The 25,734-nt window shown below is 48.3% G+C and overlaps 2 protein-coding genes across 2 annotated transcripts in view; one reads left to right on the plus strand and one right to left on the minus strand.

Moving 5' to 3' along the window:
- The window catches only part of Trim14 (tripartite motif containing 14), a 20,256-nt gene extending 16,597 nt beyond the window's left edge, over positions 1-3,659 (plus strand). The window contains exon 6 of the mRNA XM_034502450.2: positions 1,320-3,659. Coding sequence (XP_034358341.1) covers positions 1,320-1,855 — 536 coding nt within the window. The 3' untranslated portion in view covers positions 1,856-3,659. The remainder of the gene's footprint in view (positions 1-1,319) is intronic.
- Positions 3,660-7,884: 4,225 nt separating this feature from the next.
- On the minus strand, positions 7,885-24,157 carry Nans (N-acetylneuraminate synthase). Its single transcript, XM_034504147.2, has 6 exons — positions 23,949-24,157; positions 18,960-19,175; positions 12,924-13,023; positions 11,881-12,035; positions 9,594-9,860; positions 7,885-8,123 (listed from the first exon to the last, which is right to left on the minus strand). Exons 1-6 carry the CDS (start codon positions 24,078-24,080, stop codon positions 7,914-7,916), a joined length of 1,080 nt encoding a protein of 359 aa, XP_034360038.2. The 5' UTR covers positions 24,081-24,157; the 3' UTR covers positions 7,885-7,913.
- Positions 24,158-25,734: the final 1,577 nt, after the last annotated feature.

The following is a 25,734-nucleotide window of genomic DNA, read 5'->3' on the forward strand; positions in this document are numbered from 1 at the left end:
CCTTATTTGCTGCATATCTTCAGGAGTAATTTCTCAAAACGGTATCATTAAACACACATTTTTTTTTCATTTTTGTTGATCTTTTTTTTTTTAAGATTTATTTATTTTTATGTATATGAGTACACTGTAGCTGTCTTCAGACACACCAGAAGAGGGCATCAGATCTCATTACAGATGGTTGTGAGCCACCATGCGGTTGCTGGGAATTGAACTCAGGACCTCTGGAAGAGCAGTCAGTGCTCTTAACCACTGAGCCATCTCACCAGCCCTAAACACATATTTTTAAAAGAAACGTTTGAAAAATAAAATGCATTTGAAGAGAAGCACACCCAACAAAGGGGAAGTAAACGTTCCTTCACCTCCTTCAGACCAAGAAACTGAAAGTTCTAGAAGCCTTCTTCGTGTTCCCACACTTACTAAGCCGAAAAGGATGGCAACTGTTTTCATTTCTAACTCTTCAGCTTAGAAAAACCTCTAGCCTCAGAGACTGGAGACCGTCGTTCAAGAGCATGTACACAACACCCTCGCGGAGACTCACAACCCGCTGTAACTCCAATTGCAGGGAGTCTGGCGCCCTCTTCTGGCTAATGCTGGCACTGCACTGCACGTTACATTGAGATGCATATAAAGAACTACTCACGCCCATAAAATAAACACACACACAAACTAGTATCACCACTGAAGTATGTTTGGTATGACTCGAGCGTGTTTCATAAATATGCCATTAAGTTTTAAAAAGTAGGTTGCCTAAGAGCATGTATGGCATGGTACCAATATTAGGACCAAGTATAAGCCCCAAAATTAAGGGATAGAAAGGTTAGAAGACATGCGACCGAGTCCTAATAGTTTAAGATTTTCTATCTTTCTGTTTTTGAGGGTGGGTCTCTTAATGTACCCCTGCCTGTCCTGCAGCATGCTACTATGTAGACCTCACTGAGTTGGCCTCCAACTCATAGAACCTCTGCCTCTGTCTCCTTACTGGTGGGATTAAAGGTGTGCTCCACCTTTCTCGGCAGTAACGTTGCTTTTCTTTTTTTTTAATTAGCAATAATTTCCACGATCCAAACTCAAGCCGCTTAGTGCGTGTAATAAACGTCAGTTTCCCTCTCACCCTGCCCAACAGCTTTTTGATTCCTACCCAGCTTTTTGGCTCGGGCAGGTACCAGCGCATGGAAAGTGAGCCGGGCCCTCTTCGGCCCCGCCCATAAGACTGCCTTTCCCCGCCCCTCTCTCCAGACGCACGCTCAGTCCGAGGTGGGCGGCCCCATGTAGCCCCGCCCATGTTTCCTGACCGCTGTCCTCCCCGCCCCCTCTTGCAGACGCGCGCACACCTACGCTGGACCCCGACACGATGCACGCGCGCCTGCGCCTGTCAGCGGACGGGCTGACCGTACGCTGCTCGCTGCTGGGCCGCCTGGGGCCGCGTCCTGCGCCGCGGTTCGACGCGCTGCGTCAGGTGCTGGGCCGTGACGGCTTCGCAGCCGGACGCCACTACTGGGAGGTGGACGTGCAGGAGGCAGGCGTGGGCTGGTGGGTGGGCGCCGCCTACCCGTCGCTGCGGCGCCGCGGAGCCTCCGCCGCCGCCCGCCTGGGCTGCAACCGCGAGTCGTGGTGCGTGAAGCGTTACGACCTGGAGTACTGGGCCTTCCATGACTGCCAGCGAAGCCGCCTGCGGCTCCGCCGCGATCCCCACCGGCTCGGCGTCTTCCTGGACTACGAGGCCGGCGTTCTGGCCTTCTACGACGTGTCGAGTGGCATGAGCCACTTGCATACCTTCCACGCCGCCTTCCAGGAGCCGCTCTACCCAGCCCTGCGCCTCTGGGAGGGGGCCATCAGCATCCCCCGGTTGCCCTAATCGACAGCGTGCTTCCTTTCCTAGGCTAGTCTCCAGCTGTCCCCTGTGCTCCCTGCCCCACAACGATGCTTTTATAGTGCATGTTCCTGAAAGGGGCACCCCACTGCCTGTGTCTGGGTGCATCGTGCAGCGCCTAGAACCTGGCACACAGTAGGCACACAGTAAGAATCGATGAATGTCTCCCTGCAGGGGCAAGCAGTTTCTCAACAGTTCCCATTTGAGCCAGCTGCTCTCCAGCCACATGAGCTTGTCCAGGTCACCTCGATCCAGAGCACCTTAGAGGGTCCTTGTCTGGGGCTGAATCCTCTCCCTTCATCTTCTACACTGAAACCAGTGTGAGCATCCTGAAACTTAGCTTGGCCTCTTGGGATTAGAGAGAGACTCTCAGCTACAAAAAAAAACAACACAAAAATCGCTTCTCCTTGGCTTTTTTCAGCACTTTTCCCATGTCGATCTTTTCAGACATCTCCGGTCAGAAGCTAGTTCACAGTTGCACCTTTGAACCATTGTACTTCCTACCATAAATAGGAAAACCGGCTCTCTGCTTATCTCGGTTCTCAGGCTTATCTGCCCCAAGAACTTTCCTCCCAAAAAGCCAACTGATCAGACCTGCAAATCCCTCCACCCCATCCCCTCAAAAGACAATTAGGCCTGTAAATCTAGGACCCATCATTCCAGTTGCTTTCTGAGGACATCGGTGTCCTTTCCTCCCAGCACTGACTGGATGATCAGTAGACTGCTACTCACAGGAGAGAAAACTACTGAGAATGTTCAAAGGGTGGTTTGACGGGACATACCTAACGGGAGATGCTACAGATGATATGTCTCATTCACAAGACCAGAGCTTTTCCCACACTCACCACTGCAGGGAGCAGGTGGCAAGCCAGGCATCCCTTAGCAGGCGTTGTTACATGTAGTCATACACTACACACACTTGATCCTTACATCCCTCAAAGGTGGGAAGCGATCCCATTGTATACATGGTAGAATTGGTACACGTGAGTCAGATGACTGCCCAAGAGAATAGAATCAGTGTTGTGGTCAGGATCTATGCTGCCCACCAGGCTGTGTTGTGGATGTGGTAGCTCTTCTCCCTCTCAGTATTATTTGCCTCAGTTTCCCCCTGGGTTGAGCCTGCTTCTAGATGACCTTCATTGGTCCCTGAAATGGAGGTTTCATACCCTTCAGGATGGGGGATGGAATTGTTTGAGAGGATCTGATTTGGGTATAAAACAGAACCCTGGTTCTAAACCAGGGTTTGTGTTGGCTGGAAGGCTAGGCTTCCTGTGTGGCCTCAGGCAAGATTCTTTCTACTTGAGGTCCTTATCTGTAAAATGTGGGTCGGTGCCAAGAGGTTCAAACAAGCCAAAGCTAAATTCCTTAAAAACTGTAATGTTGTATCAGGCTAGGGTTTGTTAGCACCTCCAAGATTTTCCCTACCTTGTCACAGTGCTGGACCACAGATACCCAGCAGCTGGGTGGCAGCTAAGGGAGGTAGCTGCCTTAATATTCTCAGGGCAGTCTCCTTGGCATCCATGTTGTTCAAGGTACAAAGCATGTGTCTTGATGCTCTTGGTTTTGTAGAATTTACCTCAAAGATACACAAATTATTTCCCCCTGTGGTGCTTGGTCTAGAACCAGTGGCCTTGCACATGCTGAACAAGGGCTCCATTCAGCTATACTCCAGCCTCAATAGGTATTTTTAAGAAAAAGGCTTAGTCAAGGCCAAGGAAGTGGAGGACAGATACCCCTGTAACAACAGTTTTCTAATACATGCTTTGTTTAATAAAATAGGAATACTGTCCCTTCTGTGTTCTTCATTGAAAGTCAAGTGGATAGCATTTGGGCTTGGATAAAACCAGCTGGTACTAAAGTGACTTTTGAAAAGTGGTGGCACACGCCTAATCCCAGCACTCAGGAGGCAGAGGCAGGTGGATTTCTGAGTTCGAGGCCAGCCTGGTCTCCAGAGTGAGTTCTAGGACAGCCAGGGCTACACAGAGAAACCTTGTCTCGAAAAACCAAAAAAAAAAAAAAAAAAAAAAAAGTCAGCTGGTACAACACCTCCAGTGTTGGGGGATGGAGAGCTCACCACTCATGAAGAGAACCACATTCTTCCGAACATTGATTTTGTGGGGCAGGGGGACCATGAGTATCACGGTATATACATGAGGACATCAGAGGATAACGGGTGGAAGTCAGTTTTGTCCTTCCACCATGTGGGGTCTGAGGACTGAGCTCAGGTTGTCATGATGGTGACAACCATCTACCTACAGACCATCTCAGTGGCCTCTAAATTCTTCTGTGGAAGCAAACCCAACCCAGTTGTTTCCAGCCACACACACAAAGTGAAGCGTGTTTGTATTAACTCTTCAGCACCATGGAAGCCTCCTATAGTCTCTAGCTTCTAGAGAATTCAGGGGCACCCTTTTACCTACAGTGGCATCTCTTCTGCCCATAAGTCCACTTTGTCAGTGACACTAGCCATATAGGTGACGCTAGTAATAGAAGCACTCAGTGTTGGGAGGACAGCTTGTTCCACAAAGCAGTTTATGACAGGAAGTGACTTCCTGGGCAGGGCCCAGGACAGATTCTATCATGTTCCAATCAAAAATCTTTGTGTGTTGGGGGGGGTGGGGTGCAGAGTGGGGAGGCTGGAGATGGCTTAGCAGGTCAAGGTGCTTGCTACCAAACCTGACAACCTGAGTTCAATCCCCAGGGCCCAGTGGAAAACTAGAACCAACTCCTAAAAACCTCAACAGAGTGCACACCCACCCGTAAACACAGAAAGGGAGCGTCTGGAAAGATGTCTCCATGGTTAAGAGTTATTGGCAAGTTCAGTTTCCAGCAACCACATGGTGGTTCACAACTGTTATTTCCAGTTCCACAAGATTGAACACTTATCGTCTGGCTTCTGTACGCACCAGAAATACATGTGGTGCAGACATACATGTAGGCAAGACAACCATACATAAAAGAAACATGAAAAAAAAAAAAAAAAAACGGAATCCTTGGTTCACTCCCTAAGGAACTTGGAAGGCTCTGAGCCCTCCCCACGTGCTACTTCTACCAAACCATCACTTCCCGGCTTCTGGACATTTCCCAAGCCTGCACACAAGTCATCCCTCAGCTATTGCGCAATCTACAAGGCTAAACTAACTGAAACTTCAGGAGTCTTTCCCAGATCAGTGCCTCCCACCCTGTTTGCAGTAAAGGTCAGCTTGGCGAGTCCTGTCTGTGGAGATGTCACATGCCACAGCACAGCCCATCTACAAGTGCTTAGGTATGTTTTCCAAACCTGAGTTTTCCTACTGTGGTGGGCTGGGGATGTGCCTAGATACCAATCCAGCTACAAACCAGAACACCCCATCACACCTCCCCAGAAGTTATTCTAGGTTCCAAAAGTGGGAAGTCCTAATTCACAAATGAACCAATAGAGCTAACTATACACTCACTGAAAAGAAACTTGAATGTTCGCTTCAAATAAGAGTGATACAGTAAATACAGTTAGATTGGGCCTGGAGAGGTGACAGTTCAATGTGGTTAAGGGTTCAAATTGCTCTTACAGAGGACCCAAGTTTGGGACCCAGCACCCATATCAGGCATCTCACAACTACTTATAACTCCAGCTCCAGGGGATCTGACACCTGTGCCCCCTGTGGAGACACACACATACCCCTTTAAAAAAAATAAAGGCCTAATATAAACACAAAGATTTTTTTTTTTTTTTTTTTGGCTTTTCAAGACAGGGTTTCACAAAGATTAAGAATTTGAAAATGGGACTAGAGAGATGATGGCTCAAAGATTAAAGGCTACTCTTTGAGGGGACCCGGGTTCAGTTCCCAGTGCCCACCATGGCAGCTCACAACTGTAACTCCAGTTCTAGGGGATCCAGGATCCTCAGAGACATCTATACAAACAAAACACCAGTGCACATACAATTATATGTGTATGCTGGGCAGTAGTGGCGCATGCCTTTAATCCTAGCACTCAGGAGGCAGAGGCAGGAAGAGCTCTAAATTCGAGGCCAGCCTGGTCTACAGAGTGAGTTCTAGGACAGCCAGGGCTACACAGAAAAAAAACGACTCAAAAAAGAAAAGAAAAGAAAAAAGAAAAAAAGCCGGGCGGTGGTGGCGCACGCCTTTAATCCCAGCACTTGGGAGGCAGAGGCAGGCGGATTTCTGAGTTCGAGGCCAGCCTGGTCTACAGAGTGAGTTCCAGGACAGCCAGGACTACACAGAGAAACCCTGTCTCAAAAAACCAAAAAAAAAAAAAAAAAAAGAAAGAAAGAAAGAAAGAAAGAAAGAAAGAAAGAAAGAAAGACCGACCGACCTGCAATGAAGGGCTGAAGAGATGTCTCAGTAGTTAAGAGCATTTTCTGCTCTTACAGAAAACTTGGGTTCAGAGGCTCATAACTGTAATTCTAGTAGGGATCTGAGGCTCTCCTTTGACCTCCACTGGTATTGTGCATACATACATACATACATACATACATACATACATACATACATACATACATAAAATAAAAACAAAAAAAGATAAAGGGGGTTGGAGAGATGGCTCAGCAGTTAAGAGCACAGACTGCTCTTCCAGGGGTCTTGAGTTCCATTCCCAGCAACCACATGGTGGCTCACAACCATCTGTAATGGAATCTGATGTTCTCTTCTGGTGTGTCTGAAGACAGCGACAGTGTACTCACATAATTCTTTAAAAGCGGGGGAGAGCTTGAAAAGAGGGCTCAAGGTGGATCACAGCACCCAAGTAAAAAGCCAGGCTTGGCAGTGCACTGTGGGCAGATAGGCCTTCTGGAGCCCTCCAGATGCCAGGATACCTGATGCTGTCTCAGATAAAACAGGGCTCCTGACCTCTGCACATAAGAACACACAAAACTGGGAGGGGGCAATCAGTGGACCACTGAGACAAGTCAGCTGGTACCGGAGACTGCTACCAAGCCTCATGGCCTGAGTGTGACCCTCAGGACCAACATGATGGAGGGAGGGAACTGACCCCTGCAAGTCATCCTCTGTAATTCGTGCACATAGACACACATAAAAAGTGAATACAGGCCAATCATGGTAGCACTCAGCTTTAATCTCAGGCCTCAGGTGGCACAGGCAAGCAGATCTCAGAGTCTGAGTCCAGTCTGGTCTACAGGGTAAGTTCCAGGCCAGCCAGGATAGAGTAAGATCTTACCAAAAACAAACAAACAAACAAACAAAAAACAAAAACAAAAAAACCAAAAAAAGGGTAAAAGTTTTTAAAATAAGATAAAGACAAGGAGATAGTTAAAAAGAACAAAATGATTAATCTCAGGATTGATTCCAAAGAAAGTGAAATATGACAGTGAACCACTGTAGAGTTATGCACTTAAAGAAGTCAAACAACAGGACCTTTGTCTGGGTTTGTAATCTGTCATATGTGACAAGACACAGGTGCCTACGTCAGGGTTGATTTCCCCCCCCCCCCCGCCCCGTTAAGATGTGCACACTCCCTGCTCCACCCTGCCACTCCCTTCCAGACCCGTGTTCCTCTCCTTCACATTCCCGATCTAAAAGCAGCCTTGTTGATCAACTGTACCGTGGGTTAGTGTGCACCTGCTGCCTGAGGACAGGCCTGCTAGAAAGGGACTGGCTGGCTAAGAACCATGTCCCTAGGCCTCTGGTGGTGACAGTTTGCCAAAGGGAGGACCAAGTGCTCTGTCCCTGCCTTTGCTCAGAGACAGGGGAGCTTGTCTCTGCCCACAGGTCCTCAGGCAGAGGCTAATGCCCATCGTTCAGTGCTCTATGAGGAACTGAGAGCTCAGGTCCCTGGAGTGGCTTTGTAGAGTGGGAACATGAAGGCTCAAGATGTCAACAGAGACACACAGAAACCCTAAAGGAGCAGCATTTGCTCTGGGCTGCCTTCTCTGGATGGATACTTCGAAGCAGAATAGCCTCAATGGCTCCTCCTTTCCAGGTGGCCACTGACAGGGTGGCCTGGAGACCGACACTCCTGCCCCTCTGCACCCAACACACTGGACAGCAGTAGCAGGATGGCTGAGAAGCCGGAATGGCACTTTATTTTAAGCCTTGATTTTCTTGCTGTGACTTTCCACGGATTCCTCCATCAACGTGTCATCTTCTTCAACAGTGACCAGCACCTTTTTGCCCACTAAGTTAAAGATGTCTTCAGGAGGATAGCCTTTGGGCTCTCCCACCTTCACCGTGAGCATGTCCAGGGTCAGGATGGTGCCTGCTGGGATTTTTACTTTGGCTACCACGGACTTGCCGAGCTGTAGAGGAGGAAGCTCAGTGTCAGATCCTAGCTGTAACTCCTGCATACCTGCTGTCCCTGTGATGGGACCTCAGAGCAGGTCTCCTCAGAGCAGGTCTCATGTACTCTCACCACAGTACCCAGAGCAGCGCCTCACAGAATAGAGACACAGCCAGTGTCAGGGGACGTCATAGACTAAGAGGAGAGAGGCCTTTCCAGTAATCCAGCAAAATGAAAAAGGCTCAGGTCCTGTAGTCAGATGGATCCAGGCTCAGTACCTGTTGGCCTGGGATGGTATACTTTGGTTTCCCTGTTAAAGGGTGCTGGCACCTTGTCAGACTGTGATTATTCTTGTCAACATCTAGTCAACATCTTATGGGAAACTTAGGTCAAAAGAAGGCAAGAAGCTTGGTCAAGCTGCTGAGAACTGAGAACCTAAGAGGAAGCCCCTAAGCCCTACTCCAGGGTGGACACAACTCTGCTGCCACTATGTTCTATAAAATAAGGTCACAGAGGGCTCATGAGCAGTGAGGGTGACTGACAAGCAAATGACAAGAGGTGCTCAGGAAGAGAACAGACAGGACAGGCAAGCGTGGAGACCAGGAGCTGTCTAAAGCTCACACCTAGCATCTCTACCTCCCTGTAAATTCTCTGCAGCAGCATTTACTGTCCTCTGCAGCTTACACACAAGAGCCTTGACTTCTAATTCTACTTGAACTTAGCACCAGGAAAGGCTTGCGGCCCTTGCTATGCTTCACCCTCTGCTTTGAGCACCACACTTTACAACCAACTCCTGGAACGCTCACACCCGGTTTCCCACACAACTCTCTCCACTTCACTTGCAAGGCTGTTAGACTCTTTTACTGCCAACCTCCCAGTACGTGTGCACCTGTAACTTAGGGAGGTAGCAGGTAGTCTCCCCTGGAATAAGAGATGACAGTGTTCTCATGTATACCTAGTCTGGCCTCTGCCTGACCCATACAACTGCAGGTGAGGAGTCTTGCACCTAGCAGTCCTGCGACTCCTGGCTCTAAACTCAGACAGGCAGAAAGGTCTGGGCCACAGCTTCCAAGAAGCCAGGAGGCATGCCTCAGCCTTGCCACCCCTGCCCAGCAGCCCTTCGATGATGGCCATGGCCCACCCCGTGCCTCTTTGTACTTCCCATGCTTCCGTATGCCTACTCCACATGACCCAGGCTTGACCATCTCAGGACTTCACATCCCCTGGGGTCCAGAGTCTGAGGGCCACAGGCTTCAGAGCCTGAGTGGAAAATCTAATGTGACCAAAGGTGGCTGAAAAGCCTAAATTCCTCTTATGGAACACATAGCCCTGCAACTCACATAGCCTGATGATGCTCAGAAAAATGGGTAGGACACTCCTTCCCCAGCTCATCTGTCAGGCTCAGACAGATCATCCTGAGCCCCCGCTCCTAGCAGGTATGCCGCCCCTGCCTCAGGAGAGTAGGGACGGGCAGTTAAGAGGCACCCACCTTCTCATTGCAGGCCATCTCACAGGGCAGCAGCTGCTTGGTTGGAGAGCCCAGTGCCCGCTCCACCAGGCGCACAGACCGCACCAGCTCTGCCAGTTCTCCAGGCTCCAGCGAGGCTGAGTGGTCACTCCCCTTCCAGGTCTTGTCCAAAGTTATGTGGCGTTCCAACACCTTGGCCCCCAGAGCCACTGCAGCCACAGATATGGCAATGCCTGTCTCATGCCCAGAATACCCTATGGGAATGTCGGGAAAGAGCTTCTGGTATTCCTGTAAAAGAGAAGAGGGAAGTGGCTACCCTTCTGTACCCTTCTGGGCTTCACACATGTCCTCCCAGTCAGGGAGATCTGAACAGCACCCCATTTCTGCCAGTCAAGAGGTGAGCAGCCATGGGTGAGACAGTAAGGCACTCTGACCAATCCTTTGTGAGAAGAATAGAAATACTCATTGAGGATTGCTGGGAATTCAGGAAGGGCACCCACTGGACTGGCTAGTTTTATGTCAGCTTGACACAACGGCTAGCGTAATCAGAAGAGAAAGGAGCCTCAATTGAGAAGATGCCTCCATAAGATCTAACTGCAGGACATTTTCTTAATTAGTGATGGGTGCAGGAGGGCTCAGCCCATTCTGGGTCCTGCCACCTGTGGGCTGGTGGTCCTGGGGTCTGTAAGAAAGCAGGTGAACAAGCCATGAAGAGCAGCACCCTCCATGGCCTCAGCATCAGCTCCTGCCTCCAGTCTCCCGCCCCGTGTGAACTGCTGCCCACACAGCTTTTGACGCTGGGCTGTTGTAGGGAACCGTAAGAGATACAAACATCTTTCTGCCCGAGTTACTTTGGTAATGGTGTTTTCTCATAGAAACCCCAAGACGCCCACCATACTGTAAAAATTGTTGTCACTGGGAATGCCTTCTGTGGGCCACCAAGATGGCTCTGAAGGTGAAGGCAAGCAAGTGCCTGCTACCAAACCTGATGACTTGAGTGTGACCCTGGAAGCCATGTGGCAGAAGAGAACCAGCTCCCACAGGCTGTCTTCTGACTGCCATACACTTCATGACTTGCCATGGCACATGTACACATGTACACACACACACACACACACACACACACACACACACACACACACACACACACATATCCATGATGTTTTAATTCACCAATACTTTTTTTCGAATGTTTACCCCTTGGGAAGACCAAAAAGAACATCATAACTGAAATGGAAGGCCTGAACTCACTGGAAAGTACCTGTGACATTTTATGAGTTTACACTGCTGAAACCAAGTGTGCTACAGAAATATCAGTTATACACACAGCCCAGGCCCAGAACATCCTGTTGAGAGAATGCTAAGTAGTGAGTATGTTATCCACGAATCCCCTAGTGGACCAAGACCTTCTCGGCTAAGTGAGCACTGTCAGTGGTGGTGGCGAGAGGCAGGAGAGGCCGCAGCCGCCCAGCAGGAGGTGCCGCCCAGCAGGAGGTGCCGCCCAGCAGGAGGTGCAGGAGGTGCAGGAGGTGCAGGAGGTGCAGGAGGTAGCAGATTAGGGATACTGGGTGGCAAAGGCCTGGAGATCTGGCCTAGAGACAGGTGATCAGAATCCAGGCTGTGAGGCCAGGGGATTGTGACTTCGGTGACTGGGTGGGCTGGCAACACTGTTCTCTCTGTGTGGCGGTGTCCCAATGGGGGTGATGGCACTTCTGAAGGTGCAAACTCAGCAAGTGCCCAGAGTCACAGACACTAAATATCAACTATATTAACCTCTGTGGAGGCCTTTAATCCCAGCACTTAGGCAGAGGCTGAGGCAGAGGCAAACCTGGTCTACACAGCAAGTTACAGGCTCGCTTTTATAAAAAGTTACAGGTCTTTTTTTTTTTTTATTTAAAAAAAAAGACTAAAATGTATACAAAGATAAATCATGAGGTATAGATGCATATATATGGGCGCGCGCGCACACACACACACACACACACAGACACACACACACACACACACTGGAAGAAAGTAAGATTGGTGTTATAAATTCTATAGTCCCCTCCTTTTGAATTATCTTTCCTTGGCTATCTGGGTCTAATTCGATTCTGTCACACTTAAAGACAGGATCTGTACATTAGAAAGTGTTCCGTGATTGGTTAGAATTCTGTTATAAGAAAGGCAAGGGCCAGGGCTGTAGTAGTGGCTGGGTTGGGCTGGCATGCCATGCCAGGGTTCAGTCCCCAGCACTGTGAATGAACAAGTAGTAAAGGGTCCACTGTCTCAGAGGATCTGGGTCAATGAGACCCCACTTTGTGCTCACCGAGATAACGCGCAGGTTGGCATCCTCGGGCTGTAGTGGGTAGGCACTGGTGCACTGGAGGAAGCAGAAGTTGGGATTCAGGGGCTTCACGATCTGATAGACTTGCTTCATGGTGTCCATTGACTGCATCCCACTGGAGATCACCATAGGACGACCTGGAGAACCCAGCACCTTCTTCACAGGGGCTCAGACTCTCCCCCACCCACATTTAAGACACCGCACAGAGACTGAGGAGGAAATACACTGTCCTCAGCACCATGCTTCAGCAAAGGGAAGCACACCAAGGGACCTCACTCCTGAGGGGAGAGAAGCATTTCTGCAGATCAAGAGGCTGCACAGGACAAACAGGCTTCATCTCTTTCTACAAACCCCAAGTCTAAAATACTCGAAATTCTGGACCACTCCTGGTCCCAAGCATTGTGGACAAGAGACACACACCCTGCAGGATGATGATTCCCCAGTGCAAGAGCACAGCTGAGAGAGGCCGAGCTACTACCTATAGTGCTGGCCTGCACAGCCCTGTGCTTACAGCTTCTGATGCCTTGCCTAGGAGACAAGTACAGAATATCCTGGTAATACAACTGTTTCCACCCCAGGTTTGAAATGAGGGAAAGGAGATTATTCACATGGGGAATCCATTTAGTGCCATGTGGAGACACTAGGGAAGAGATTCCTGCACTGGCCAGGGATGTGGCTCTGTGGTGGAATACTCATACAGGTGCATGGGACACTGGGCTCAGTCCCTAGCACTGTCCCAAAACAAAAGGGTAGAAGCAGTTTCTAAGATGGGTCTCCAAAGCTGGGTGTGATTAATCTCAGCACTCGAGAGGCAGAGACAGGCAGATCTCTAGGCGTTTGAGGCCAACCTGGGCTACATAGCAAGTTCCAGGCTAGCCAGACTACATAGAGAGACCCCGTCTACAAACAAACAAACAAACAAAACCAAAAGCAACAGAAAGAGCTGAGTCTCCATGAGCACTCTCACAGCCACTAGGGGACAGAAACACAGAGCTTGGGACCTAGTTTTCGGAAAAGACACTTACCTTTCTTTGCTGTCTTTTCCAGATAGGGAAAATTGTTAGTGTCCCCAGACCCAACTTTGAAAAAGGGAACATTCAGTTCATGCAGAAACTCAACTGCCATCTACAAAAAATCAGAGGGAATACCTTTCACCATTGGTCAGAACACTGTCCTTGTGGTACAGGGCAGAAGAAAGAGGAACCCAGTGCAAACCAGAGAACACGTCACCATGTCTGCACACCCATCTGTCCAGGGCACACCTGGGGGGGCTTGTTCCCAGCTGTCAATAGCTACAAGGATCTGTGAAGGGAAACACTGCCTCTGGCCAGACTGGTCCTTCCCCCAAGGACTTGTGAACAAAAGCAAAAAGGGAGTGACCGGCCCTCAGAGGTCAATGGCCAGAAAGAAGACACTGAATCCTACCAAGAGGGGCAAATGGAGCAATCTGTGTCCTGGCCTGACTTGCCGATTGGCAGCTGGCCCTTTTAGACCTTGAACTGTAGGGCCTGCAAAAAGCCAGCCAGCCACCAGTCAGACTCAATGAACCCTGTAATATAGGATGCAGCCAGAAGACCCAGGAAGCTGGGAGGTGTCAGCAAATGGTTCCAGGATAATCTCAGGGCTGGAGGAGATGGACAAGTCCTTCCCTTGCCTGTGTGAGGCCCTGGGTTTGATCCCTAGCACCACACACACCACACAAAAGAAAAATCTCATGTTCTGCTCAACTGCGAGAACTAATAGGGGTGGATTCTCTATGAGTTCAAGACCAGCCTGGTCTTATACAGCAAGTTGCGGGTCAGCCAGAATGACATAAGAACTTGTCTTAAGGGAGCTGAAGAAATGGCTCAGTGGTTAGGAGCACTGACTGCTCTTCCAGAGGTCCTGAGTTCAATTCCCAGCAACCACATGGTGCCTCACAACCATCTGTAATGGCATCTGATCCCCTCTTCTGGTGTGTCTGAAGACAGCTACAGTGTACTCACATACATTAAATAAATAAATAAATAAATCTTTAAAAAGAACTTGTCTCAAAAAAGAAAACAAGAGCCAGAGAGTGGCTCAGGGGTTAAGAGCACTGGCTGCTCTTCCAGAGAACCCAGGTTTGATTTCCCAGCAACCACATAGAGGTTCACAACCATCTGCAAGCTGATTCCTTCCCTCTTCTGGCCTCCGAGGGTACCAGACATACAAATGGTACACAGACATATTTGTAAGTAAAACATTCATACCCATAAATAAAAATAAATTATGTTTTAAAAAAACTTGAAAAACAAAAAAGGCATTTTTAAACTAGCCCACTGCAACAGACCTCCGTCCACCTCCCTGACAGGTTTAGAACATCTGGCTGACAAAGTGTGGGCTCAGGACAAAGTGTGACAAAGTGTGGGCAAGCGCAGATAAGGATGCCTAGTACAGAAAAGGTATTTCAAAGATTGACCTACAAGGATTGTGAAATATAAAGTGGAATTCTATCATCTGCAAGTTATTTTTTTAATATTTATTTATTTACTTAACTGTCTTCAAACACACCAGAAGAGGGCATCAGATCCCATTACATATGGTTGTGAGCCACCATGTGGTTGCTGGGAATTGAACTCAGAACCTCTGGAAGAACAGCTGGTGCTCTTAACCGCTGAGCCATCTCTCCAGCCCCCTGCAAGTTATTATTATTTTTTAAACTGCTTAGAGGAAAGTGTTTGCAATCCACCCCGGGGAAAATCGCCATCTAGTGGCTGTATTGAGAACTGCTTCTTTGGTTCATCACCCTGCAAAGGCGCAAACCTGCCACCTTTAGGTTAGGACCTGCTGGCTTCCTCTGACCTGCCCTACTGCAGTGAGACCCCTTCCCTGGCACAAGCCAGACAGCCCTATCACTTCCTCTTTTTAGTTTGCCTTAAAGTAATTCAATCAATAAATAGCTCCTCAGCCGCCAATCGGGTTCAGTACATGGAACAGGGCACCCTAGTACTAAGGAAACTGACCAGCTTACGGCTCCTTAGAGGGTCCCAGGATATAAACCTCTCTAACCTTAAAGCCAGATCCGTCTGTCAACCTGATTTGACTCAATAATGCTTTTCTTTGCTTTTTGAGACAGGCTCTTATTCTAGGTTGGCCTGAAACTTGCTATACAGCCTACGCTGGCCTCCAACTCTTGATTCTCCTGCCTCAGTCTCCCAAAGGAGATTACAGACATGTTCCATCATGCCTGCCTGCCTGACTGACTCAGAACTGTTTAAGCTTTATTAAGAGCAGACAGTGGGCATGCCTTTTATCCAGCACTCCAAAGGCAGAGGCAGGTAGACCTCTGGAGTGTGAGGCTGGCCTGATCACAGTGAGTTCCAGAATACCCAGTGCTGCTTAGAGACCCTGCCTCAAAAATAAATACATAAATAAAATAAGAACAGTCAGTATTGCTCAGAACCTTTCTTCTGTGTGTATACTGAGAGAAGTTGTGGTCCAAGAAAGAGTTTCAGAAAGAGGAAGGCTAGGACTTCTCTTTTTCAAACATAGCCCAGGCTAGCCTCAAATTGCCTTCCTCATATCCCTGCTTTGATTGTTGGGATTACATGGTCAGCCACACTGGGGAGCCGAGGCTTTTCTAAAGCCCCTTCGTCTGGGGATCACGCTGGAAAGAAAAAAGAAGTCCATGGTGATGATAAGCTGGGGGCACAGGGGTGACCACTGGGGAGCTGCGAACAAAAATTCCTGGAAAAAAAAAAAAGATATATCTGGCTGTGAACAAAAAAAAAGAGGAGGAGGAAAAAGAGGAAGAAAAGGAAGAAGAGGAGGAAGAGGAGGAAGAAGAGGAAAGGAGGAAAAGGAATTAGAAAACAACGTCTGGAAGTCCTGTCTGCAGTGCTGTGGGGAGACTGGAGTTTTGTAGGTTCAAAAGCCATTTTCTTTATCTTGGGCTAGTTTTGGCCCTCTGGAACAGCCATGCCGGGCCCTCTCTGTATCTGACCTCATAGTAATAAATAAAAACCTTAGATGCTGTTAACTTAGTGGTGCACACTAGCTTCTGCCAATCCACGAGCTAAATGGCATCAGATAGCATCCTGGGCCTACAGAACAGCTCCCCAGCTCACTGTACCTACCTCTCTGGTATAGTCTCCAATGTAGTTTAAAGGTGCCTTGACTCCTGACTTTCTTTGTTCTATAAAACTATAAAAATCTTGTGAGACTGCTCCCGTACTGGAACATGGAATCTGGGGTAACCTAAATCTGTGTTCCCAGGCTCTTGTCACTCAGAACAGCTCCAGAATAAACTATCTCCTGTTCCCTTTTAGATGAGAGCTGTGGTTTTTATACTGACAGAGCACGGAGTCAAAAAGAGGCAGCAGGCAGCCAGGGGAGGGAGGGAAGAATGCAGGGGCAGGAGCAGAGTCACTAAGCAGGTACCCAGCAGGGCCTCCAGGCTCATGGCTTCTGCCTGTAGCCTCAATACTAAGCTCTCTTAGGTTAAAGTCCACCTCCTCTGCACATCCTGCTGATACGTGTCCTGCCACACCTTAACCTCCCCTGAGCACACAGAGCCGCCCGGAACAGCTCACACAGCAGAGAAAGACAGAGCTCGTTAAAATGATGGCTGGCATAAGGAAGTCAGGAAGGTGAGCATAGGAACCACCTGCTTCAGAAACAGAGGTGGTGGACACGGAAGGACAGACAGAACCCAACCAAGCCAGCTCTAAGGAGGCCTGGCAAGAAATGCTGGCTTGGCAAAGCAAGATCAATTTACTCTTTGGTAAAGGTCCTCTGACCTGTTTCTGCCTCACTGGTCCAGGATAGCTGGGAGACTAGCTTCAAACAAATGAAGAGGAGCCTCCGTCCCAAACCGGCAGCAGGGAAACCAAGCGGGTTTTCAGTATAGAAAAGCAGCATTGCTTCTGGCTTCTGTAGGCTGTGCTGCCCAGGCTGGCTATGGCTGGGTGTACTCCAGACTCCACCTCCCAACTGCTGGGACTATTAGGCTTTTCAGGTTTTTTGGTTTGCTTTTTACCCTCCCTCCCGCCATGATGGAAGGAGAAAAGCAGCTCCTCCAAGTTCTGCGGATGAAACTCAGTCTGTCAGGACAAGGGCGAGTGCCTCTACTCACTGTGCCATCTCATTATAATGCTTTGAACTGAGAAAACTGTGACCTAGCTAGACTCTCCACCTCCCCTCATCCTTCTGCCCATCCATCCATCCGTCCATCTGTTTGGTTTTGGAGACAAGGCTTCTCTGTGTAGTCCTAGCCACCCTAGAACTCACTCTATAGACCAGGCTGGCCTCAACTCCACCTGCCTCTACCTCCCAAGTGCTGGATTAAAGGTATGTGCTGCCACCACCTGGCTTGTTTATTATTTTTAATTTTGCGTATGTTTTTACTGAGGGAAATACATGGAAATCCAAGGACAACTTCCGGACTTGGTTTTCTCTTTTCACCCTGAGGGACCTGGGAACTGAACTCGGATCATCAGGCTTGGGGGCAACTATTTATTTATGTTTGAAACGGAATCTCACTTTGTAGCTCTGAGTGGTCTGAAACTCACTATATCGTCTAGGCTGGTTTTGAACTCATGGCAGTCCCCCTGACTAAACTTGGCAATGCTGGATGAAAGGCCCAAGCTTCTATAAGAGGCTTCCTACCTTTTTACAAGGACCAGTGCTTACAATTACAAATATATTTGGAAGTCTGGGGGACTAGCACAAAGACAGAGGTGTGTCTTATGTACCAGGTATGGTAGGGCATACTTTTAATCCCAGCACGGCAGGGGCAGGAGGCTCTGCGAGTTCCAGGCCAGCCTGATCTATATAGCAAGTTCTGCTGGGGTTACAAGTAAGACATAGTGAGACAGAGATTGTGTGTGTGTGTGTGTGTGTACACACGTGCACATGTGTGCATGCATTAAAAACTCTGACTAAAATGATGAGAAACTCATCCAAAGGCAGTAAAAGCACATCCCTACAGTCCACCCTAGGAAACAGCTCTGAGGAGGCACCTGAGGACACAGGGCAAGGACGCTCATCTTGGTGTCTTGTTTTGAGTCAGTCTCGCATATTTCAGGCTGTTCTCAAACTTACTGTGTAGCTGAGGCTTGTCTGAACTCATCTCCTACCTCCACCTCCCAAATGTCAGAGTTACAAGCGGGGGCCACCAACCCTGGCTTGGCATCATAGTATAAGAAACTGAAAGTAAACCAGGTGGACATGCTACGTGCCTGTAATGGCAGCATTCAGGCTTCTGCAGTTGGAGGATCATGAGGCCAGCTTGGTCTACATCATGAGTTCCAGACCAGCCAAAGCTACTGTGTCCAAAACAACAACAAAAACCAACATTCTAGTTTATCCTCTAAAAGAAACACTGCACTGTTATCCAAGCCTTCACACAGGGGGAGTAAAGCTGTGTTCTAACACTAACTGGAAGAAGAACATAGAAAACCAAGTGTGACAAGCCAGGAATAACCAGCCACGACATACATGTAAGACTCAAAGAGGAAATCCACAGAGAGATAATGTACAGGAACCATAGGCTGGTCCCTCTCTTGGTTTCTAAACTTTCTATTGCAGTGTCCTGTTTCTAAGACTGAAGTTTTTGACATTTAGAAAAGAGAGAGCATAGAATCATCGAAGTAGAGAAGTTACCCCTTTAATCTCAGAACTCTGGGTGGCAGAAGCAGGGAGATCTCTGAGATCAAGGCCAGCCTGGCCTACAGAGTGAGTTCCCAGATATCCAGGGGTGCAGAGTAAAAAAAAAGTTATATTGCAAAATGGACCTGAGGCTGGACCCTTCTAGGATCAGCCTCTGAACCACTTACCTATGGGTGATACCAGCGGCACTGGAGTGAGCCAGTCAGAGCTGGCTGGCAAGGGAATATGTTCCCAATCTAGACCACTTTCCCAGTGTGAAAGACGCTACGGTCTGTGGTGGCTGCTCTGATCCAGAGGTAAATTTTCAAACTATGGTACCCTTCTCTCCAAACCCCTTCTCTGGGCCTCCAGTCTGTTGGTTTTCCACTTAGCTGGATACCCAAAAAGCTGCCTGCACCCCATGGATCCACTAGCGGCTGCTGAGAGCTCACCTCGTCCATGCCAGAGGCAGTGAAGAAGATGCCAATCTCCTGGGCATAGCTCTGCAGCTCCTTGTACTGGTCATGGCTGAATTCTAGATGCCGTTTGTGCTCCCCGTATGTCTTCCCCCATGAATGCTTTGAAGTATACGGTCTCTCCAGGGCCTTCCGGTTAAACTTGAACTCCAACTCACTCTTCTGAAACTTAGCACAGTCAGCCCCACACTCCTGTAACAGAGGAAGACATTTTCAGTGACCTGGAGCACACAGTGATATGACATCATTATACTGAGACAAAATGGGCCATGGCCACAGAGATACTCAGCAGGTGAAGTGAGGTCACAAAAGACTTAAGTTCAATCCCCACCACCTATGTAAAAGAGCCAAACATAGTAGCATGTGCCTACAGTACCATCCCTGGGGCTTGCCTGACAGCCAGTCTAACCAGCTTGTAAAATGGCTTTTTGGATAAAGATGCTTACCACCAAGCCTGACGAACTGAGTTCGATCCCAGGTCCCACACAACGGAAGGAGAGACCACCTAGAAGCTCAGACCTCCAAATATGCGTCATGGCAGGGCCGCACATCCACAAGTATGTTTGTGTGCATGCACATGTGTGTACACACACATACACACACACACACACAAATAAACAAATAAAGGGAGTGAACAACTGAAGCAGACACCCAACACTGACCTCTGCCCTACATATGCAAATGCACACACATGTACCACCAATGACGCACAAGAAAAGAAAACAATGACACACAAGAAGTTAAAGTTGAAGAATAAGCAGGCAGTAAGATACTGTCTCACTAAATAGCTCTGACTGGCCTGGAACTTTCTATGTAGACCAGGGATCCTCCTGCCTCTGCTTCCTGAGTGCTAGGATTAAACGGATGAGCCATACAACAGGGTTACATCAAAATTATTTTTTATGTAAGAAAAAAAGAAAAAGGCAAGACTCAGAAAGCAGAGGCAGGTGGATCTCTGTAAGCTTGAGCCCAGCCTACTTACATATTGAGCTCCAGGACAGTCAGACTGTACATAAAGACTGTCTCACGAGAACCAAAAGAGAAAAAGAAAAAAGAAAAGCACTCCTCCACCATGTGGGTCCCAGCAATTGCAGGTGTGTGCAGATGCATGCCATGTCAGGTGGCTGAAGATCACCTGTGACTCCAGCTCTAAAAGATCCAGGCCTCTAGCCTCCAAGGCATGCATCACGCATGTAGACATACACACCTACACAAAAATAACAAATCAATGGTTAAAAACAAAATAGGCCGAGCAGTGGTAGTGCATGCCTTTAATCCCAGCACTTGGGAGGCAGAAGCAGGTGGATTTCTGAGTTCGAGGCCAGCCTGGTCTACAGAGTGAGTTCCAGGACAGCTAGGGTTACACAGAGAAACCCTGTCTCAAAAAAAACCAAAATAAATAAACAAATAAATAAATAAAATCACTGCTGAAAGGAGTATTCCTAACATCCACAATTGACTCTCCTCAATTACCTAACCCTTTGCTTAGTTAATAAACTCACAGTTTCTTTCTGAATCTGAGTACCAAGGCAAGGCCAGGACTTGCAGCTGAACACAGACCCTGAGGTGCTGAAGAGACACCTTGGGCTGCACAATGCCACCTAACCTATCAATCCCTACTCATGGTGAACTTATGTATTCTATATTATAATGATGTATTTTTTTTTCTTGGAGAGGCAGATTTCAAGACAGGGTTTCTCTCTGTAGCCCTAGCTGTCCTAGAACTCGCTCTGTGGGTCAGGCAGGCCTCAAACTCAGAGATCCACCTGCTTCTGCCTCCCAAGTGCTGGAGTTAAGAGCATATAGCACCACCACCCAGCATAAAGGTGTATTTTAAGTCCATTCTGGTGGTGCACACATTTGATTCCAGCACTTGGGAGACAAAGGCAGGCAGATCTCTGTGAGGCCAGTCTGGTCTACATAGAGAGGTCCAGGCCAGCCATGGCTACATAGTAAGACCCTGTCTCAAAACTGCAAAAACAAAGAATAGAAAGATGGCTCATCAGGGGTTGGGGATTTAGCTCAGTGGTAGAGCGCTTGCCTAGCAAGCACAAGGCCCTGGGTTTGGTCCTCAGCTCTAAAAAAAAAAAAAAAAAAAAAGATTGGCTCATCTACTCTTACAGAGGACCCAGATCTGGCTCCCAGCACCCACACCCAGCAGCTCATAACTGCCTATACATCCGACACCTTTGCCTTCCCAAGCATCTGCTGGCACCAAAACATACACATAACTTAAATATATATATCACAGGGGGGAAAAACACTTTCAACCTTTAATCCTAGGCACTTAGAAGGCAGAGGCAGGTGGATCGCTGTGAATTGAAGACCAGCTTGGTCTACATAGTAAGTTCCAAGCCATCCAGGGCTGTAATAGTCTGATCCTCTGTCAAAAAAAAAAAAAAAAAAATCTCTTTAAAAATGTATTTTACTGGACTGGTGAAGTGTCTCAGCAGGTAAATGCTGAAAAACTCTCAGAAAACAAAACAAACTAAAAGTGTATTGACGCTGAGCACCTAACTTCATATCATCGCAAATTCAGTTTTCTCTCACTCTTCCTCAGAACTGGTTAACTGGTCTTGTGACAGGAGTACTACATAAGCACAAAAACACTTTAAAGTAATAAGTGCAATCAGTTTTAGAGTGTCACTCCTGAGATGCTGAGTGATGACCTGAGTTCACTCTCTGAGATCCACATGTGTGTGCATACACTCTAAATATAATAAAACAAACAACAGATTTATCATGTGAGCGAGTGAGCCTGCACACTACACTCTAGGTAACTAATTTTACTCCTGCTACAAATGCCAGCAAAGTCAAAATGGAGGGAGTGTAAGAAACTTTTCCTGCTTTAAATTTTAAAGCACCATAGAAAGAGAGTGAAATAAGCATCTGAGGCCTAGAAAAGTCAACTGCTCAGGACCAGCCAACTCATAATGTCCTGACTCTAGGCCAGGCTCTTGCTTACAGCCCCACCCCCGTCACCGTGTCCCCCATCACTGTGTCCCCCATCACTGTGTGCCCTGGCCCCAATGCCCTCTGGAACTAAAGAGAACCCATGAGACAAAAACTATAACTCTGTTTGCACGGTTTTATATTTCTAGGTTTTACAACCTCACCATACAAAGAGGTCACACCTTGGAAAAACAGGCTGTTCCTTTTAATTAAAAAGCAGGAATTTCCCTCTTTTACAGCCCAAAGGCTTAAAACCTGTGTTTAAAGCGAAGATTAAAAATTATACACTTTTGAAACAAGGTCTCATTATGTACCCCTGGTGAGTTTGGAACTTGCTATGTAGTCCAGGGTGGCCTCGAACCGCATAGAGATCTGACTGCCTCTACTTCTGACGACAGGCTTACAGGAATTAAAGGATACAGTACCTAAAAGCACTTAGCTCAGCATCCCAAGAGTGACACTCTAAAACTTGATAGCACTTATTACTTTAAAGTGTTTTTGTGCTTAAGTAGTACTCCTGTCACAAGACCAGTTCTGAGGAAGAGTGAGATAAAACTGAGTTTTCGATGATATGAAGTTACGTGATCAGCAGTAATAAACAATGGCAGAAGCTACCTCTCTTTATCTGGTTTGTTTTGTTTTCTGAGAAAGGGTTTCTATCCTGGCTTTCACTGTCTGCTTGTATGTCTGTGCAGTGCGTGTGAGCAGAGATGAGAAGAGTGTCAGATCCCCTAGAACTGGGGTTAGAGATGGCTGTGAGCGGCCATATGGATGCTGGGAACTGACCTCAGGTCCTTTGGCAGAGAAGCCAGTACTCTTAACCGCTGAGCCATCTTTCCAGCCCCAGAAACTACTACATGTAATGACCCATGCCTACACTCCCAACCCTTGGGAGACTATGACAGGAAGACTAGTCCAAGTTTGAGAGCCTAACCTAGTCTACAGAGTAAGTTCCAAGCCAATCTACACTACAGAGTGAGGCTGTCTCCAAAATCAATAACAATCAATCAATTAAAAAGATAACAAACCAAAAAAAAAAAATCACAGGGCACACTTTATGAAAGCTGAGGGTTATGGTCACAGTGATGAACAGGACAGTTTCTCTTTAAAGACTGATTATTCAAAACAAAGGAAAGTTTAAAAGAAAGTATGACAAGTCCTGAGTGAAGGCTTGCAGCCGCAATCCCAGCACTTGGAAGGCAGAAGCAGAATATCTGAGGGATAGCCTGGGATACACGGTGACTTGCAGTCTAGCCCAGGTTAGAGTAAGTCCCTGTTTCAAAAGGACTAGAAACAAAACACTGTGAGCCCTAGGGCTGCGGGCTGTAGCTGGAGAAGTCAACCTTGTAGTCCAGATTGAACGAGTGGGAATTTACTAAGAGAAGTGGGGGTGCGCAGAGTAATTTCGCATCTCAGCAGTTGTAGGTAGTGGTCACCTAAGGAGTCCGGAGCCAACTACTGTGCTTTTCACTCCTTTCCTTCTTGGATGCTCATCACAACTCCATGAAGCCGAGCTTTCAAATCAGGCAGCTTAGTCCCTAACCGGATCTAGACTTTTTTACCGGTTTGTAATTCAAACACTGGGACTGAGAGGTGAAAAATGCCACATCGACTTCCAAGGACTGTAGACAAATGTTACGGGAGGATCTCCGAGGTGACATATGACAAGCAGGAAGGGGCTGGGTCCCTAACATTCTGGTTAAGTAGGAAGCCACGGAGCGTGCCAGGAAAGGGTTAGAAGCTGATCTAACCAGAAAAGAGAAGAAAGAGGTCCGGTCGGCAGGGAGGGCAAGCAAGAGCGCTGGAAAACAGAGTAGGGGAGCCCAGGCAAGAGAGACGCGGAGCACAGGACCGGAAGGCAACCGCGGCCGCGCTCTCCCGAGCCTCTTCGTGAACTCTCCCAGGCCTCTCCGTTAACCTGGCCGCACCCCCGGGCTTCCCTAAAATTCCTTGTTAACCTTCCTGGGCTCCTCCGCTAGCCCTCCGCAGACCTTCACGGGCCCCGCCCCTCACCTTGGCAGTGCGGATCATGCGCTTGGCCACATCTAAGTCTCCTTGGTGGTTCTGGCCGATCTCCGCGATGATGAAGCACGCGTGCTGCCCACCCACCCAGCGCCCGGGACACAGTTCCAGCTCCAGCGGCATGGTGCTACCTCGCGCCTGTTCGCTGTCGCGGGCGTTTCCGCACCGCGCCGCGCAGGCCCGCAGGGTTCGGCCCCGCCACGTCATCCGTGCGGCCTCCGTGCAGCCAATCCGCGGGCTCCGTCTCGCTCGACAGCCAATCGGAGCCGCCTCTGCAGAAAGCGGGGAGAAGAGCAACCCCGCCCCTCCAGCCCGTGGAGCCCGTGGAGCCCGTGGAGCCCGTGGAGCCCGTGGCAGGAGCTCGGTCCCTGCCCACGCCTCCAGGTACAGCTTGTCTACTCTACAGCTAGGTACCAATGAGGAGAGATTACAGCCCATGGTGCAGACAGGACAGTAGATGTTCTAGAGTTCGAATCCCATGGTTGCCGATTCTGAGACGGAATGGAAAGACCTGGAAATTTTCGAGCATAAGGAGAGGAACATTCAGGAATCCGAGCGATGCCTGTTGTCAACAGACTAGCAGGAATTTCCGCGCAGTCGCTAACAACTGCCTTTCTCCTTTCCCAGCTGTAGTCTGCAGTTTTCTAGAAATCTCACGAAAAATCACGTTAGAGGAAAAGGGCAGATACCAAACCCTTCAGGGAACCCTAGTGGTTCTTGGTTTTGCCTTATCAGATTATAATCCCATCCAAAGCATCTCTGGAACAACCTCACTTTCCAAGAGAGTGAAGGAAATGGGGGGCGGGGGTGGGGAGGATCGTCTTAGTAACCTTGTGAGATGCAACTTGAGAAGCACTATAATGGTATTTATGGCTAATGCTAAGACAATTATGACTCTGGTCTTCTCAAGCATTGTTTACATTCTTCCCTGAAGCAGAAACATCATATGGAATTATAAGACAGTATATAGAACTCTTTGATTGCAATAATCAGTATGGTATTTAATTTTTTTATGTATATGGGTGTTTTGCCTACAGGTACTCCAGTTCCAGGGGACATATGTGTGCCTGGTACCAGAAGAAGTGTGACGAGGGAATCAGATCCCCTGGAACTGGAGTACAAATGATTGTAAATCACCATGTGGGTGCTGGGAACTGAGCCCAGGTCCTCTGGAAGAGCAGCCAATGGGCCTTATCGCTGAGCCATCCCTCCAGTCCATAGTGTAATATATTTTAGACAGCCATAGCTTCTCCTACTGTATGAGAGGCAGCAGCCTCAGGAAGTTTCACTAATTTAGCCAAAGTCATCCTGAACTCTAGAGCAAGGCTCAGACTGAGGCCCTGGTGTGTCTCCCAACCCTGAGACTCCTACAGTACACTAGCTGGATTTCAGACCAAGTTGAAAGTTAGATTGATTGCCTGTTTGACTACACAGAACTGAAGAACGGAAGATAACCAGAGAAGAGCGAAGTTCGAACACACTGGAATAAGCCTTTAGTTCAAACTACCCACAAGACAGGAGGAAACACATTTGAACCTGACTGTGAGGGAGGAAACTCTGGAAGCCATTCCCAGGGAGAAAAACTGAGGATGGAGAAAGCAGGAAGGGATAGGGAATAGGGGTGGGCAGAATGGAAGAAGCAGAGAGCGGACAATGCCCACAGAGAGTTGGCGAGTGTCCCAAAGAGGGCAAGCCAACATGGTAGGCCTGTTGCTGGAGAATGAGAGATAAGGGAATGGAAGCTAGGCTCATGGCTGGACAGGACATTGGTGTGCTG

The sequence above is a fragment of the Arvicanthis niloticus genome, chromosome 5 (assembly GCF_011762505.2).
Source record: "Arvicanthis niloticus isolate mArvNil1 chromosome 5, mArvNil1.pat.X, whole genome shotgun sequence".
In the NCBI taxonomy this organism is placed as follows: domain Eukaryota; kingdom Metazoa; phylum Chordata; class Mammalia; order Rodentia; family Muridae; genus Arvicanthis; species Arvicanthis niloticus.

Bases quoted from the DNA above. Each gene is read 5' to 3' on its own strand.
- Nans (XM_034504147.2), bottom strand. From the start codon at position 24,080: ATGCCGCTGGAGCTGGAACTGTGTCCCGGGCGCTGGGTGGGTGGGCAG. The intron at 13,024-18,959 runs GTGAGCTCTCAG...GATTTTTTGTAG, and splicing joins CTGCCTCTGGCATGGACGAG to ATGGCAGTTGAGTTTCTGCA. The intron at 12,036-12,923 runs GTAAGTGTCTTT...TGGGTTCTCCAG, and splicing joins GGAAAAGACAGCAAAGAAAG to GTCGTCCTATGGTGATCTCC.